This window comes from Salmo salar, chromosome 02 (genome assembly GCF_965601325.2).
Source record: "Salmo salar chromosome 02, fSalSal1, whole genome shotgun sequence".
Classification (NCBI taxonomy): Eukaryota; Metazoa; Chordata; class Actinopteri; order Salmoniformes; family Salmonidae; genus Salmo; species Salmo salar.
The window spans coordinates 31,492,808-31,509,916 of record NC_138292.1 but is presented as its reverse complement, the minus strand read 5'-3'; the positions used below and the strand labels follow the sequence as shown (position 1 = coordinate 31,509,916).

Sequence of the window (17,109 nt, the reverse complement as noted above, 5' to 3'; positions counted from 1 at the left end):
CTTCTGCGTATTTTACTGCAAGGTAATAACCATAAAAAAGTTGAAATGTCCCACAAGAAGTCTAATCTAGAAAGATCTCTGGAGCCCAAAGTACAGTGACAATCTGTCCACATGGTGTCGCCAAAGATCTTTGGTAACTCAATGTTCTGTCTGTGTTCGCTGTAAGCGCAATCAACAAACACACTTCCGTCAAATAAGGGCGGATATTGCCCTCAACATCCGGTATGTGAGGTCACACGTAAACACATGGCCGTACGAATCATTTTAGCGTGTTACATTTTTGGTGGAAGAAGTATAAAGCTTTATACACGTTCACGCAATGAAAGTTAAAGTTCTCTCCAGGAATCCGGACGACTATGTCCGTGAGACGAAGTTGGATATCCAGCGTGGTAAGTGCAGATAGTTAGCCAGCTAGTGCACATTAGCTAACACAGTTCAATCCACTGTAGAGAGCTATAGCTAGCTCAATCAGTACTGGCAAAACAACTTCTTCTAACAGTGTATGTAACCTACAGTACCAAGAAATTACGACCCGTCCCTCCATCCGTTCGAGGTGCCAAGAGAATACACCCGTGCCCTGAATGCCACCAAGTTGGAGCGCGTGTTCGCCAAGCCGTTCCTGGCTTCTCTGGACGGCCACAGGGATGGGGTGAACTGCATGGCCAAGCACCCCAAGAGCCTCTCCACAATGCTGTCCGGTTCCTGCGATGGAGAGGTAATTAACTAGCTAACTGAACTTAGAGTTAACAATGGCCTGGTTAAATATGAGTTGATTGCAAATCCAAGAATTATAGGCTACATGTCTAACTATGGAATGGTCAAACATATATGATGACAAGTCTGTGGATCTAAATGACCTGTTTATACTGTAAGACTAACTGATTTGTTTCTCAGCTGAAGGTGTGGAATCTAACCAAACGGGAGTGTGTTCGTACACTCCAGGCCCATGAAGGCTTTGTCAGGGGGATGGTCGTCCGCTTCTGTGGCACCTCCTTCTTTACGGTATGGTATCTGTTTCACTATCCAGGGTTGTATTCACTAGGGCACACTGTCACTCAACGTTGTGCAATGGACAAGTTCACATAGTACCCCCCCCATTCTGGCTTCCATTTCCTGTCTAGTGAATACTAACCAGACCAGGGGTGTGTTCATTAGTGGGATTCCGTTGCAAAATGCTTGGTCTGTTGCAACGGAAACTGTGTACTCGAGGTACCAAACGGAAGTAAACAGAATGAAACTACGAGGGACCTATCTGAATTGCTCTAATAGAAAGTCTTGTTTTTGTTGCAAAATGTTTTCCATTTGGAGTAAACAGTTTCCATTGCAAAATGTTTTACAACAGACTAAATTAATACACCCCTGGGTTTATCTCACAGAATGGTTGCCCTGTGCTGAATTGCAGTCTTGTGACACAACTTCATTATGAATCAACCTCAAACCTCTGTGAAAGTAAACATGCTTGTGTTTCTGAATAACAGGTTGGTGATGACAAGACTATAAAACAGTGGAAGATGGAGACTCCTGGCTACGGAGAGGAAGAGGAACCTCTCAATACTATTCTTGGAAAGGTATGGAGGAGCTGTCTCTGTCATTATTCTGCTCAATTAATATCTGAGTGTATCTCTGGCCAAACCTATCTGAATTCTTTAAGGAACACTGTAAAATGTGCATACCATGGAGTGGACCCATCATTAAAGATTGTGGCTTTAACCTCTCTTGGGGAGGTGGGATGCTAGCGCTAGCGTCCCACCCACGGTTCACACTATTCAACAGCCAGTGAAAAATCAGAGCGCCAAATTCAAAACCACAAAATGTCATAATTCAAAGTTCTCAAACATACGACTATTTTACACCATTTTAAAGATGCGTCTCCTTAATGTAACCACGTTGTCCGATTTTCAAAAAGGCTTTACAGCGAAAGCATAAAGTTAGATTATGTTAGGACAGTTCCAATACAAGAAAAACCACACAGCCATTTTCCTAGCAAGGACAGGCGTCACAAAAACTAGCTAAAATTATGCACTAACCTTTGACGATCTTCATCAGATGACACTCCTAGGACATCATGTTACACAATACATGCATTATTTGTTCGATCAAGTTGATATTTATATCCAAAAACAGCATTTTACATTGGCGCGTGATGTTCAGAAAATATTTTGCCTCCAATACTGCCGGTGAATCAGCACAACAATTTACAAAAATACTCATCATAAACGTTGATAAAATATTAAACTGTTATTCAAATAATTATAGATGAACATCTCCTTTATGTAACCGCTGTGACAGATTTCAAAAAAGCTTCACGGGGAAAGCACACGTTACAATAATCTGAGTACTGCGCTCAGAAAAAGACATCAAGCAATACAGGTACCCGCCATTTTGGAGTCATCTAAAATCATAAATGGCATTAGAAATATTCGCTTACCTTTGATCTTCATCATAAGGCACTTCCAGGAATCCCAGGTCCACAATAAATTATGGACTTTATCGAACAAAACAAAATTTATGTCCAAATATCTCCTTGTTGTTTGCGCGTTCAGTAAGCTACTCCAAGTGTAGGAAGCGCGGCCAAAATGTCACAACGAAAAGTCAAAAAAAGTTATATTTACGTTCGTTCAAACATGTCAAACGTTGTATAGCATCAATCTTTAGGTCCTTTTTAACTTAGAACTTCAATAATATTCCAACCGGACGATTCCAATGTCTTGAAAAACGTTTTGGAACACAGCTACCCCTCATGTGAATGCGCGCCAATGAAGTCATGTGGTTTCCTGAGTCAACAACTTCCAACTTCCTTTGTTCGCTCTCTGTTCACCATAGACGCCTCAAACAACTTTCTAAAGACTGTTGACATCTAGTGGAAGCCTTAGGAAGTGCAAAATGAACCCTAAGTCACTGTGTGTTAGATTGGCAATGACTTGAAAAGACTACAAGAACCAGATTTCCCACTTCCTGGTTAGATTTTTCTCAGGTTTTTGCCTGCCGTATGAGATCTGTTATACTCACAGACATCATTGAAACAGTTTTAGAAACTTCGAAGTGTTTTCTATCCAAATCTACTAATAATATGCATATTCTAGTTCCTGGGCCCGAGTAGTAGGCCGTTTAATTTGGGTACGTTTTTCATCCGGCCGTGAAAATACTGCCCCCTACCCAAGAGAGGTTAAGCCCATGATAAGATTTATGGGTTTGGAGATATTCCCTACAGTCAGGGTGGTGATGATGATGATGATGATGATGGTTGTTGTAATGTATTCCCTCTAGTCTGTGATGATGATTGAGGATGTTTGTTCCTTCCAGTCTGTGTTCACCTGCATCGACCACCACCAGAAGGAGGGTGTGTTTGTGACGTGTGGCCAGCAGGTGGATATCTGGGATGAGCAGCGCAGCAGCCCCATCCGCTCCTTCTCCTGGGGCGTGGACAGTTTCAGCTGCGTCCGCTTCAACCCTGTAGAGGTAATCAACCCTTTCCCTGTGTGGATTGTAGCAGAAAGTGTCTGAGTATGATTGCTGATCTAGGATCAGGTCCTCCATGTCCATATCATCTTGTTAATTATAATCTGAAAGGCAAAACTGGTCCTAGATTAGCACTTCTGCTCTGAGACTCTTGGTGAATACGGGCCCTGACGTTGCTATAGCACCGACAGAAGGCGTAACCCAGACACGTCACAGAGGCTATAAAGCTGAAGTATCCGTTTAGAATGTTTTCTCACCACCAACATGTATAGTAGTGAGAGGAAGTCCAGTCGCGGGTGGTGGGAGAAGGTGGAACTAGGTGAAACTGGGCCGACATTCTGCAAATTCTCATTGTTGGAACAATACATTTTTCTGTTCCCAAAACTAGAATCTGTTACGAACACAGTGTACTAATATTTATAGACTTGACGCTTTGCCAAACTGGGCGAAAAATGCGTTGTTTAGAACGAGTGCAAGGTCAAATTGAGTTTGTGCGCACACACTTCACAGAGGAGGCGTTCCCTAACGGAAATATGCAAATACATGCTACAACGCGCCAATAGGATCTTGCTAGCTCGTGCTTGGCTTTGCCTACCTCCTTGCTTGTTTTGCCCACCTATGCTTTGTTTGCTCAAACTGTAAATGACACAGATGAGCTATCTTGTTAGTTATAGATATCTTTGGCTATAGCCTCCATACACCAGAATAATGGAGGCTATACCCAAATCAGGACTATGTAGGTCAAAGGTTGTATAAAACACAGAATTGTATGATTAAAAAAAAAAAGTTTAGTTGACCTTCCTGCTTTTCTCCTCAGACTGAACTTCTAGCAAGTTGTGCCTCTGACAGAAGTATTGTGCTGTATGACATGAGGGAAGCGACACCTCTTAAAAAGGTACATTTCTACGTTTGCATCCCAAATGACACCCTATTTAGTGCACTACTGCTGTTTAGGATGCCACCCATTAGAACTGCACAAGTAATCACATTTTAATCGAAATTGACATGCGCAATATCCATATCGCAAGAGGCTGCAATATTTTGAACTGCCACTTAGCCACCTGTCTGTAATGCCTGTTTTTAAAACCGTTTGATATATTCCTCTAGTTGACAGAGTTGTCCTTCTCTCCTCTTTTGGCCGCTTCCCAATCCTACACACACACAAAGCCCCGGCCCCTGTCACTCAAGCAGGCAGTTCCTCGTGCTCCAGATTCACGGCATGCATTGACCAAACAGCATGCAGTCAACAGATTTCCACTTTGCTTCTTAATATAAATTCACATGTTTTCTTTATTATACTATTAGTCTGTGTAACTTGCTCTCTGCAAAACACTAGTTAGCTGAAAATGTGCCTAATTTGTTTTAGCTAGCAAGCGATAAGCATTGCTAATTCCACTGAGTGCAAATCTTACTAGCAATCATTTGCTGTAATATTGGACAGTACCAATGGTGGAGTATATCATCGTTTGTGAAATGGCTTGTTCGTAATCAGAGAGGAAAAGGCTAATAATATTGTAAAATCTTTGTCTGAATGTACCTATCTATTTAAATCTAATTAGGGTCCCATTTAATTTATTTAACCAGGTAAGTTGACTGAACACATTCTCATTTACAGCAATGACCTGGAGAATAGCTACAGGGGAGAGGAAGGGGCCATTTAGGTAGCCAGATTAGGAATTCAGGACACCGGGGTTAACACCCCATCTCTTACGTTAAGTGCCATGGAATCTTTAGTGACCACAGGGAGTCAGGTCAGAGGCAAGGCAGCAGTGGGATGCAGGGTGGTATGCTGCTGGCCATGGGAAACGCTGACCAGTTCTTACTCTGTCACAACCATCTCCTCCCTTACCTTTTCCTCGTTGTCATGCCAAACAAAACTGCATTCCAAGTAGCCACTGTATTCCAACCATAACATTTGAATGATCATTCTATTTCTATGATTTCCAACAGTATAACCAAATGCTTTGATGTAAAATCGCAATCTCAATATTTGGTAGAAAAATTGCAAATAGTTTAGTAAAGGGCAGTGTCATGGGCAGTAGGGCTGGACGATATGGGCAAAAAAATGCCCATATCGCCCTACTGCCCATGACTCTGCCCTTTACTAAACCCATTTCCCATTCCATACTGTCCTCTCATTACTGGATTGTGTCTAATGGTTAGTGTATTGAAGTATGAATGTGTGATTTCCAATACAGGTAATCATGAATATGAGGAGCAACACTTTGTGCTGGAATCCCATGGAAGCGTATAACTTCACCTGCTCTAATGAAGATTACAAGTGAGTGATGCAATTCAACATGATGTGTTGAGTTTACAACATGTTCACTACATCACATAGGCCTCATTCATTCCTGGAGAGAAGTTTGTGTATTTTCGATGCTAATAATGTTTTTGTTCATGCAATTGTTTGGGGGGGGGGGGGTCATTGAATTATTATTTCTAATGTACATTTACACTTATTTTACAATAACAGCATGTCTCACGAGTATTTGTATTTACTGGCCTTGCACCATGCATGAGAGAAGCATGGTGGTGTGTGTTAACATGTCATCTCTGTATTTATTAACCAACAGCATGCGTTTCCTCCCCCTACAGTCTGTATACATATGATATGAGGTACCTGGACAAGCCTTTCACCGTCCACATGGACCATGTCTCAGCCGTGCTGGATGTAGACTACTCTCCAACTGGCAAGGAGTTTGTCTCGGCCAGCTTTGACAAGACCATCCGCATCTTCCCCAAAGACAGTGGCCACAGCAGGTTAGTGGTGCCGGGGGTTCAGACACTGGGTTCCAGCAGATTGCTGCCTACTCCATGGTTGTTGTTCTGAATCCTACTTCTCCGTGTGTGTTTATCATCAGCTTTGATGTATTTATTTTTGTACAGCAACATTGTGTTCATTGTGTGTGCGTCAGCAACATTGTGTTCAGTGTGTGTGGTTGTGTGTGTGTGACTTCACAGGGAGGTGTACCACACCAAGCGCATGCAGCACGTCATCTCCATAAAGTGGTCATCAGACAACAAGTACATCCTGAGTGCTTCAGATGAGATGAACATCAGACTGTGGAAGGCCAACTCTGCAGAGAAGTTGGGATTGGTGAGACAGACAGTCCTCTTCCTCTCCTTTTAGAAGTAGTGTACTCACGTCCTGCAACCTGCAGGTGTCGGGTATCAAAAGTAATATCATGAAAGAAAGATGAATCCCAGATACATTTTTAGTGCTTACCAATAACTGATGGGCACATATGCTAATATTCTGATGCATTTGTTGGAGCTCTGATTTTGGCCTTCCGTTTTGCGAGTTTTCTGGATTCCTCAACCTGCCATGGCCTGATGCCCACCATGGTACGCGCCGCATGGTGAGGGAGAGAGAGAGAGAGAGAGGCCAGGTTGCCAGCAGCAACAGCAGTGGCACTGCCAAGGGCTCTGATGGATGCTGACTGACTTGGAACAGAATCACCTTCAATAAGTACAATGGACCAATAGGGACATCAGAGCAGGGTTAGTGACAGACTGGAGCTATTTGGAACTCTTGATTACCAATAGACAAAGTCTGACCAGTCAGTCAGTGCGGGAAATGTGGCACTATAGAGTGGATTTAAAGGGATAGTTCACTAAAATATATGTATGGGCAAATAGTGACTTGAATTACTTAGAGGTGTTACAGCAGGCTAACGTTAGCATCGCCCATCCCAAATATTGGAGTTTCTTTTTGCACACTTTGGCATTTATATCTATTTTGCTTTCTTAAAACTCTAACTCCATATGTTCAAGGCATTATTTACACCTGAAATGTAAGGTTCTGTTTAGTGTATCTTAAACAGATTCTTACACAGTCTAGCCTTTCTCCTTTCTCATCTGATGCCAAAACCAGCATTTAGCCTACAAGGATGAATTGCAAGGGAGATGAATGGACGTTTTTCGGTGCCATCTCCAATATCCATCCCCCTTCTCCTTCACTCTTCCTTATTCCCTTAATGCAGCATAACACTGGAGAATTGGGCAACTTTTGGCACTTGTTTTACTGTCAGTGTATAAGAGGTGATTTATTCTGTAGCTTTGCACTTAAACAGATCAGACGAGCCCAGCTGCTATCAGCAGTTTGAATAGGCCCAATCACTTAAAGAACGGCCACTCTGGAAATAATGAAGCATTAACCATCAAGTTGGACTGGAAGGGTCTTTCATTAAAAAGAAATGCTGAATCAAGGCTAACTGTCAGATCTCAGGAAGAGTGGAAGTCTTCAGCCTGTTTGTTGCAACTGCAGTGTCTCTCTCTGGTTTTTGGCTTTTGATGCCTTTCTATGAGATTACCTTTGACCTCACTGTGACCTATACAGGTGTCATTCGTTTTTGTCCCGTGATCCTATTTTTCATGTTACTTGGAGTAACATTGACCACATTGACCTTTGACATATTGTAAATTCACTTTTTGAAATCACACAAATTACTGTACGTATCACACATTCTCATGACAGTCATGAGAAGCATGACTACATAGCCTATACATACAGTGAGCTCAAAGTATTGGGCAGTAACACATTTTTGGCTTTGTACGCCAACACTTTTCACTCCATATCAGGGGAACCGTTTAGAAATGACTGCACTTTTTGTACATAGTCCCCCCCATTTTACGAGGACCAAAAGTATTGGTACAAATTCACTTATGTGTATGAAAGTAGTGAAAAGTTGAGTATCTGGTCCCGTATATCAAGCTTGTGACTCGGCAAACTGGTTGGATGCTTTTGCTGTTTGTTTTGGTTCTTTCAGATGTATTTTATACTCAATAGAAATGAATGGTAAATAAGTTATGTCATATTGGAATCACTTTTATTGTAAATAAGCATAAACTGTTTCTAAATACTTCTACGTTACTGTGGATGCTACCATGGCCAAAACACAGCTACCATGGCCAAAAGCACACAGCAAATGCATCCAACAATTTTGTTGAGTCACAGGTTTAATGTAACCATTGCGTGCTAGGAATATGGGACCAAATACTAAACTTTTGACTACTTTAATACACATGTAAGTGAATTTGCCCTAATACTTTTGGTCCCCTAAATGGGTGCTGTAATCTCTAAACGGTTCACCAGATATGGATGAAAATACCCTCAAATTTAAAGCTGACAGTCTGCACTTTAACCTCAGTCATTGTATCATTTCAAAACCAAAGTGCTGGAGTACAGAGCCAAAACAACACATTTGTCACTGTCCCAATAATTTTGGAGCTCACTGTATCTCTGGATACACGGCTCATACAGCTACATAACACCTTAAGCCTGCTACTCATTTTCTATTGAAAGAGCGTGGAGGCCATAGAGAACTCTGCAGAGTCAGTGTTGCTCTGCTCCTTTTTCACTGTAAATGTTCAGGTTTTCATAAATAACATTTAACAGGCTGTTGGCCTGGTCTAAGGGAAGCAGTGTACCTCAACATCAGCAGCAGCTATTAGCTAATCTCCTATCAAATTGAATTGATTATAATTAGAATAAAAGCCTTGGAAGAGTGGCCACTTAGAGATCCTCGGAAACTACGGCCGGAGAGAGTGAGAGACGCTCCAGATTTTTATGAGGGAGAGGAAGGGGAGAGGGGGAGGGTGTGTTGAACGGTTGTCTCTAGCCTGCTCTCAGACCATTCATTCAGATTGGAATGTGAAGGTTGTTGATGTACTACTTACTGTACTAGGACTGGTCGTTAGGCTGTTAGTCGACCAATATTGTTTTTAGTTGAGCAGTAGTAAATATACCGTACCAGTCTCAAGTTTTGACACCTACTCATTTAAGGGTTTTTCTTTGTTTTACTATTTTCTACATTGTAGAATAGTAGTGAAGACATCAAAACTATGAAATGACCCACATGGAATCATGTATTAACCAAAAAAGTGTAAAAGAAATCAAAATATATTTGAGATTCTTCAAAGTAGCCACCATTTACCTTGCTTTCCACACTCATTTTCTCAAACAGGTAGTCACGTGGAATGCATCTCAATTAACTTTTAACAAGGCAAACCTGTTAATTTGTGGAATTTACCTCTGTCACAGAGGATAAGGTCATTAGAGTAACTGCACATCAGATTTCAGCCCAAATAAATGTTAGAGTTCAAGTAACAGACGCATCTCAACATCAACTGTTGAGATGCAGAATGCTGTGGTAGCCATGCTGGTTAAGTGTGCCTTGAATTCCAAATAAATCACTCACAGTGTCACTAACAAAGCACCATCACACCTCCTCCATGCTTCATGTGGGAACCACACATGCAGAGATCATCCGTTCACCTACTCTGCGTCTCACAAAGACACGGTGGTTGGAAACAAAAATCTCACATTTGGACTCATCAGACCAAAGGACAGATTTCCACCGTTCTAATGTCCATTGCTTGTGTTTCTTGGCCCAAGCAAGTCTCTTCTTCTTATTGGTGTCCTTTAGTATTGGTTTCTTTGCAGCAAATCGACCATGAAGGCCTGATTCATGCATTCTCCTCTGAACAGCTGATGTTGTGTTATTATTCCAGTCTTTTACCGTTCTCATTGTCGGAGTGGACACATTGTTTGCGGCGCGCACAACCTAGGCTACACTTGTGAGAAACAAGTTTTGGTTTATTTCATTCCATTTACGAGTTTTGTCAATTTAGTCATTGTCTTGTTTGGAGTTCTCCTGTCAATATTGAGTAAGGACGTGCAACTGATTTACGCATTGAAGTTGGCCTATAGGCTACCTGACCTGCTCGCAAATGTAGGCATATAAATGTGCCCATTTGGGGATCTGATAGTATTTCTAATTGGCTTAATGCACCACCGCAAGCTGTGGAGCTTCTCAGTAATCTTTTCTTCACCTCAAACAGCAAGCAAACTAAGTCTGTTTTTACATCCATTGAGAATGACAATAATTCCTCAATGTATCTGAAAAATCTTTCGAGCTCTCTCCCTTTCAATAACCACTCAGCGTGAAAGGAAAGAATGTCATGCTCTGATCTAGTGGAAATGTCATAAAATAGGCCTACCTGGTTACTTCTTATCCGTTGCGGCTTTATAGGATATTTTTACATAGTTGGCAATAGACTTTTTAGGTTTAAAAGGTTCATTTTAGATTTGGATTACATTTTGATTAACTAAATAACAATGATTTTGAGATATGAAAACGTTATTATAAATGAAATGAAACTGTTCCACAAAAATGTTCATATGAAAACCATAACTGGATCACAGATCAGATCGGTAGAAATGGTAAGATAACTTTCATGTGGAATAGCAATTTTTCCGACTTCTCGTATAGCCTATTACTGGCAACTTCAGGAGAGTAACTGCAGAATCTGCGAAAGCCAGTAGGAACGGGAGGAAGACAGTCGGGACAGGTTTTTTCCCCTTCTAGTTATCCTGATCTCTGGCTCCCTCTTGAGTATTTAAAAAAAATCTTATTTCATCAAACAGTGAGCTTAAAGCATCAGACAAGCTCAATGCATATATAGTTTATTTTATTAAAACGCATAGGGTGTGTCTATATATGGAAAAAGCCCTATACTATAGATAATAGCGAATATTTTACCGTCTTAGGCCCCATGTTTAGTTATATCGTTCAGTCATAATATCCAACTCACAAAGATGAGCGAGCAGTAGTAGTGTTAAAGATGACTGTCTATCCAAAGCTGAACATTTTCAACCCTGCTTTTCCCCCATGGTTCAATGTCCCAGGGGACATAGTCATACAGTTAAACCATTTTATTTAGATTTCAGTTTTCTCATGAAAATGTTGTCATTATGGACTGGTAATTAATTACTGTATACTGATAAATGAGGCTCCAAGTAGACCTCAGTAGTAGATTGAAATCACTTTGTTCTTTTATTTTCTCTCCCTCTCCTTCCTACCTACTATTTATTTTTTTCTCTGTTGTCACCCCCCCGTGGTCTAGCTGGCTCCTAGGGAAAAGGCAGCTGTGAACTACAGCCAGAAGCTGAAGGAGAAGTTCCAGCACCACCCTCAGATCCGCCGCATCTCGCGCCACCGCCACCTGCCCAAGTCCATCTACAGCCAGAGCAAGGAGCTGCGTGTCATGAAGGAGGCTCGCCGCAGGAAGTACGTGCTCCTCCTTTACCCATGCCACTACTGTCTGCCCTACAGTGGCTTTCTGTTCTCAACTCTACCTGCACATATCCTCAATACTCTTGTTTTTAACAGTCAAACCACAGAAGTCTATAAATTACAGTATGTATATCAGTAGAATTGGCTTCTTGGTGAAGTTCTTGGTAAGGTTAGTGTTGTTTTGGACCTTATTTGTCTGTGTTGATGGGAGGAGGTTTTCGGGTGGTTGACCTGGTCTGTGGCCTCACCACAAAGGAAACTGTCCATCTCTGTTAACACAGTAGGTTCAGAACTACCCTGGCCTCTGTCCAACTATGGCAGAAGTTCCATGAAGTGGTTGAGGCCGTAGCTGGCTGCCAGAATAGGTCTGACTGCCCTACCAAGGCACACTTACCCTAATGGGTAACAGGACTGATAAGACAGGATGGTCCCTTGTGGCTGGGTCATATACACTAAAGTCTCTAAGGGGAAGTGATGGTGCCATCATGACCAGTTGATGATTAATCAAATATGAGTCAGTGTTGATTTTTGGTCCTGAAACATAGTAACACATTATTGTAATATGTCATCCACGTGTCCCTAGGAGCTGTGACTGAAGGCAGTGTAGCCTACATGCTCTTTGTGTATTTTTCAGATGTCATTATTAGTGTATTCTACATTATGACGTCAGTCCACCTGCCTAGCACCAACTCCTTTGTGTACTCTAACGTTTCTCTCTCTCTGTGTGAATACGCTCATGAATTGGTTCCTGATGTTTGAGTTATTCATTGCTGCCTCATTGTGTGTCCCAGGGAGAGGAACGTACGCAAGCACAGCAAGCCTGGCTCCATGCCCGTGGTGACGGAGAAAGAGAAACATGTGGTCACCGTGGTGAAATAGGACGCCAGTGACCGTGTGGCGTTGGAGGACTAAAGGACTACTCTGCCTCTACACACACATGGGCCACGTTCAGACACTCACAGCTAGTGTTGCAAAATGTCGGTAAGTTTCCCAAAATTCTCTGGTTTCCAGAAATTCCAGATACTTGGATTTCCTGCTTAGTCCTTCATGGTTCCAGGACACAGGAGGTTGGTGGCACCTGAATTGGGGAGGACGGGCTCGCGGGAATAGCTGGAGCAGAATGGTATCAAATGCATCATTCATAGTTTCCATGCGTTTGATGTCATTCCATTTGCTCTGTTCTGGCCATTATTATGAGCCGTCCTCCCCTCAGCAGCCTCCTGTGTTCCAGGAATATTCCAAATGGGATTTCTGACAAACCTGACCACTTGGGAAAGATACCAGAATTTTGCAACCCTGCAGACAATGTTGTGGATCCCTTCAGTTATATTCATGACATTCTAATGTGCAACGGTCAAAAGGCTGCACCCTCATGAACACAACCCTCATGAACACAACCCTCCTGAACACAACCCTCATGAACACAACCCTCCTGAACACAACCCTCCTGAACACAACCCTATCTAAGACTGAAAGAACTCATTCCACCTCTCCAAGGCTTATTAAAACAGAGAAATATGGGTGAATATTGTGAAGTTTGTTGACATAAGTGTCCCAGCTGTCATGGTGAAACTTTGTACCACCAGATGAAGATTTCATGAATGCTATTTTTGGAACAGTAATTTTGGGATGTTATTGTATTGAAATAAGAATACACTAGTAACCGAGAAGAACAACATCTGTCAAATATCACCAGAACGTTTATTTCGGAAACTATCTTGAAAATGTTTGGCCTCCCTACACCACCACATACTTTCAGCTATTGTATGTACTGATTCAGTAACCTTAAAGATTGCATGATGCTAAGGTTTGGTTCTATTGATAGTGTTTTTTGTATTTATTGATACACTGCTAATAAAGATGTGGTATGATATTTTTGGGTCTGATATGAATACTATTGTTTGGTAGGCAAATTCACTGATTCTCATATCGATTCAACTATAAATTGAACGCTTGTTTATTACATAAGTATACAATTAATATCCAAGGTGCTCAGATTAGCATAATTTGTGTTTTGTTTGGCATATTTTAGTAATATATTTCTGAATTGTTAGGTCTGTATTGTAATTGATATACCTACAGTTGAAGTCGGAAGTTTACTTACACTTAGGTTGGAGTCATTAAAACTCGTTTTTCAACCACTCCACAAATTTCTTGTTAACGAACTATAGTTTTGGCAAGTTGGTTAGCACATCTACTTTGTGCATGTAATTTTTTCAACCAATTGTTTAGTCAGATTATTTAATTGATAATTCACTGTATCACAATTCCAGTGGGTCAGAAGTTTACATACACTAAGTTGACTGTGCCTTTAAACAGCTTGGAAAATTCCAGAAAATGCTTGACATCACGGGAAAATCAAAAGAAATCAGCCTAGACCTCAGAAAAAGAATTGTAGACCAAGTCTGGTTCATCCTTGGGATGAACGCCTGAAGATGCTAAGTTCATTTGTACAAACAATAGTGTGCAAGTATAAACACCAGGGGGAGGCTTGCAAGCCGAAGGACACCGTCCCAACTGTGAAGCACGCATTTCACAAAATAGGTAGGAAAATTATGTGGATATATTGAACGCAACATCTCAAGACATCAGGAAGTTAAAGCTTGGTCGCAAATGGGTCTTCCAAATGGACAATGACCCTTCCAAAGTTGTGGCAAAATGGCTTAAGGACAACAAAGTCAAGGTATTGAAGTGGCCATCACAAAGCCCTGACCTCAATCCTATAGTTAATTTGTGGGCAAAACTGAAAAAGCGTGTGCGAGCAAGGAGGCCTACAAACCTGACTCCGGTACACCAGCTCTGTCAGGAGGAATGGGCCAAAATTCACCCAACTTATTATGGGAAGCTTGTGGAAGGCTACCTGAAACGTTTGACCCAAGTTAAACAATTTAAAGGCAATGCTACCAAATACTAATTGAGTGTATGTAAACTTCTGACCCACTGGGAATGTGATGAAAGAAATAAAAGCTGAAATAAATCATATTCGCTACTATTATTCTGACGTTTCACATTCTTAAAATAAAGTGGTGATCCTAACAGAATTTTTACTAGGGTTAAATGTCAGGAATTGTGAAAAACTGAGTTGAAATAACTTTAGCTAAGGTGTATGTAAACTTCCGACTTCAACTGTATGTTGCAGGGCCGTCAAACACAAAATTAGACTGACTTTTACCAATGTTTTTGGGTTCATTTTTTTTACCAAGGATTTTTTAGCATTGTGACTCAAGGTGCATGATCTTGTATAGGGGTTACTATAGATGCAGGTTTCGTTGGCTGTGACAAGTGTTAAGTATGCCACTAGAAAGTATCCCCGAAGTTGCCTTCAGGTGGACAACAACTGGAAAGAGCAGGCGAGGCAGGCCAAAAACTACCAAGCGATGAATAGTAGTGGCTGAGCTTGAAGTGATGGGTCTAATGGGATAGCACAAGCTGTGGCCAAAGACAGAGACTGATGGCAGAAAATTGTTGCAGCCTTATGTACCACCCGAGATACAAAGAGGACTAAGTCAGTAGCTATGGTAACAAGTTCAACACACTTTTATCAGTGTTTTGGTGTTTAATGATTTCTTGGCATTCTGACTCAAAGTGGATGAGCTTGTGTTGGGCTCAGTGTATTGATGCTAATGGACTTAGTCTTTGAGGTATAGTGTTCTATCCACTTTATCACGGCAGGATTTAGCTATGATGCTTATGCCTTATTTCATAATCCTATCAAACCTGGATCATGAGCACGGTTTGGGAAGGGGGGGTGTTAGGACTGGGCCTTCGGATGAGGGGTTATGACTGGGCCTTCAGTTGAGGGGTTAGGGCTGGGCCTTCAGTTGAGGGGTTAGGGCTGGGCCTTCAGTTGAGGGGTTAGCACTGGGCCTTCAGTTGAGGGGTTAGGGCTGTGCCTTCAGTTGAGGGGTTAGGGCTGGGCCTTCAGTTGAAGGGTTAGGGCTGGGCCTTCAGTTGAGGGGTTAGGGCTGGGCCTTCAGTTGAGGGGTTAGGGCTGGGCCTTCAGTTGAGGGGTTAGGGCTGGGCCTTCAGTTGAGGGGTTAGGGCTGGGCCTTAATGAGGGATTGGGACTGAGCCTTTGGGTGAGGGGTTAGGTCTGGACCTCGATGAGGGATTGGGACTGAGCCTTCAGGTGAGGGGTTAGGTCTGGACCTCGATGAGGGATTGGGACTGAGCCTTCGGGTGAGGGGTTAGGTCTGGACCTCGATGAGGGATTGGGACTGAGCCTTCGGGTGAGGGGTTAGGTCTGGACCTTGGGATGGGGTGAGAGGGGATAAGAGGTGTTTGACATGATGGGACTAAAAAGTTAAGAAGCAGTGTCACAAGAAGCAGCTGATAAATCAATGATAGACATGAATTGTGTTGGTGCTAGCTTTTTTCTAGAACAAATGTTATTTATTTGTTATTATTGTACCTGGATGGTTAAAAGTAGTCTAAAGTGTTACCAAATTAGGAATAGGAATGCTGTATAACACAACTTTATTCATACCTCCAGTTGGAGAGGCAATCCTATCGGAAGAGAATTTGTGCTGCTCAACAATATGCTGCTGCACCACACAGCAAACTGGACAGCGACATGGTGTTGAAATGCACATTTCTAGTGTGCCAGTTTTATTGTGTGCTGATGAAGATTTTAACTTTCGCTGTACATTTCGCATCACTTTTCTTCTGAAAATGCTCTTTATCAGGCAAATGGTTTTTATAATCTGGTCCAGCTGCAAAGTATTCCATTCCGTGTTTTGCAAATGCCTGATGTCAACGAAAATACGTCGACAATCGCCCCTCTCCCCTTCCTTTTTCATGAAGCCACTCGCGCTCAGCTTTGTTCTACGCGTCTCCATCGCTCCGCCTACTCTTCCTATCAGGATTTTTTCATTGCATCCATTTTTGTGCATTTAAGAAATCTCCAAGAATTATAAACCTGGAGGAAAGCGAGAAAGAGAGAGTGTAGGGCAAGGACTCGAAAGAAAAACAAACAAACAAGGAAAGAGGCGACGTCTTTATTTCAAAATGCGAGCAAACCCATTCTAAAGGATGACCGCGATGGGTTAGACAGGATTTAACATGATTGCAAAATAAAAGGCAAGAGCTCTAGTCTATATTTCTCTACAATCCATCCGTGAATGGAATAGGATAATTGTGTTTGGAATTCTTGTTTCCAGAAGACCGTACATTTTGGTTATAAAACCAAAGGGCCTCTGTCCAGCATCTCCAGTATATGTCTCATAGGCTACTGGAATTGGGGAGTTTGTGTGAGAATTAGGCGATAATTCTGTTGGATAGGTTTCTTGTGTTCCTCACCGATTCATTTCTCTGTATTTATTATGAGCTGTAGCAGCCTGCTATACCAGAACCGCTGAATCCCATTCAGATAAGGTTCGTGTATTGGGTGGAAATTGAGGCTATATAGAAAGCATGTCTGCATTCCTTGTAAAAAGGAAATTTGACATATTGTGTCTTATTCTTAAAGCCCAAATATACCGGCATCCGTCAGAATATATGTGAACAATCCAACCGAAATGTCTTGCGTTAGGGTAGCCTATGCTAGTGGTTATGATTATGAATACAAGAA

The 17,109-nt window shown here is 41.9% G+C and overlaps 1 protein-coding gene across 1 annotated transcript; it reads left to right on the top strand.

Annotated features, from left to right (window-relative positions):
* Nucleotides 1-190: 190 nt before the first annotated feature.
* On the top strand, nucleotides 191-13,413 carry LOC106579564 (DDB1- and CUL4-associated factor 13). The gene is made up of 11 exons (XM_014159598.3): nucleotides 191-389; nucleotides 516-715; nucleotides 895-1,002; nucleotides 1,479-1,568; nucleotides 3,304-3,459; nucleotides 4,277-4,354; nucleotides 5,658-5,740; nucleotides 6,058-6,222; nucleotides 6,424-6,559; nucleotides 11,371-11,534; nucleotides 12,332-13,413. Exons 1-11 carry the CDS (start codon nucleotides 320-322, stop codon nucleotides 12,417-12,419), a joined length of 1,338 nt encoding a protein of 445 aa, XP_014015073.1. The 5' UTR covers nucleotides 191-319; the 3' UTR covers nucleotides 12,420-13,413.
* Nucleotides 13,414-17,109: the final 3,696 nt, after the last annotated feature.

Bases quoted from the DNA above. Each gene is read 5' to 3' on its own strand.
- LOC106579564 (XM_014159598.3), top strand. From the start codon at position 320: ATGAAAGTTAAAGTTCTCTCCAGGAATCCGGACGACTATGTCCGTGAG. The intron at 1,003-1,478 runs GTATGGTATCTG...TCTGAATAACAG, and splicing joins GTGGCACCTCCTTCTTTACG to GTTGGTGATGACAAGACTAT. The intron at 3,460-4,276 runs GTAATCAACCCT...TTTTCTCCTCAG, and splicing joins TCCGCTTCAACCCTGTAGAG to ACTGAACTTCTAGCAAGTTG.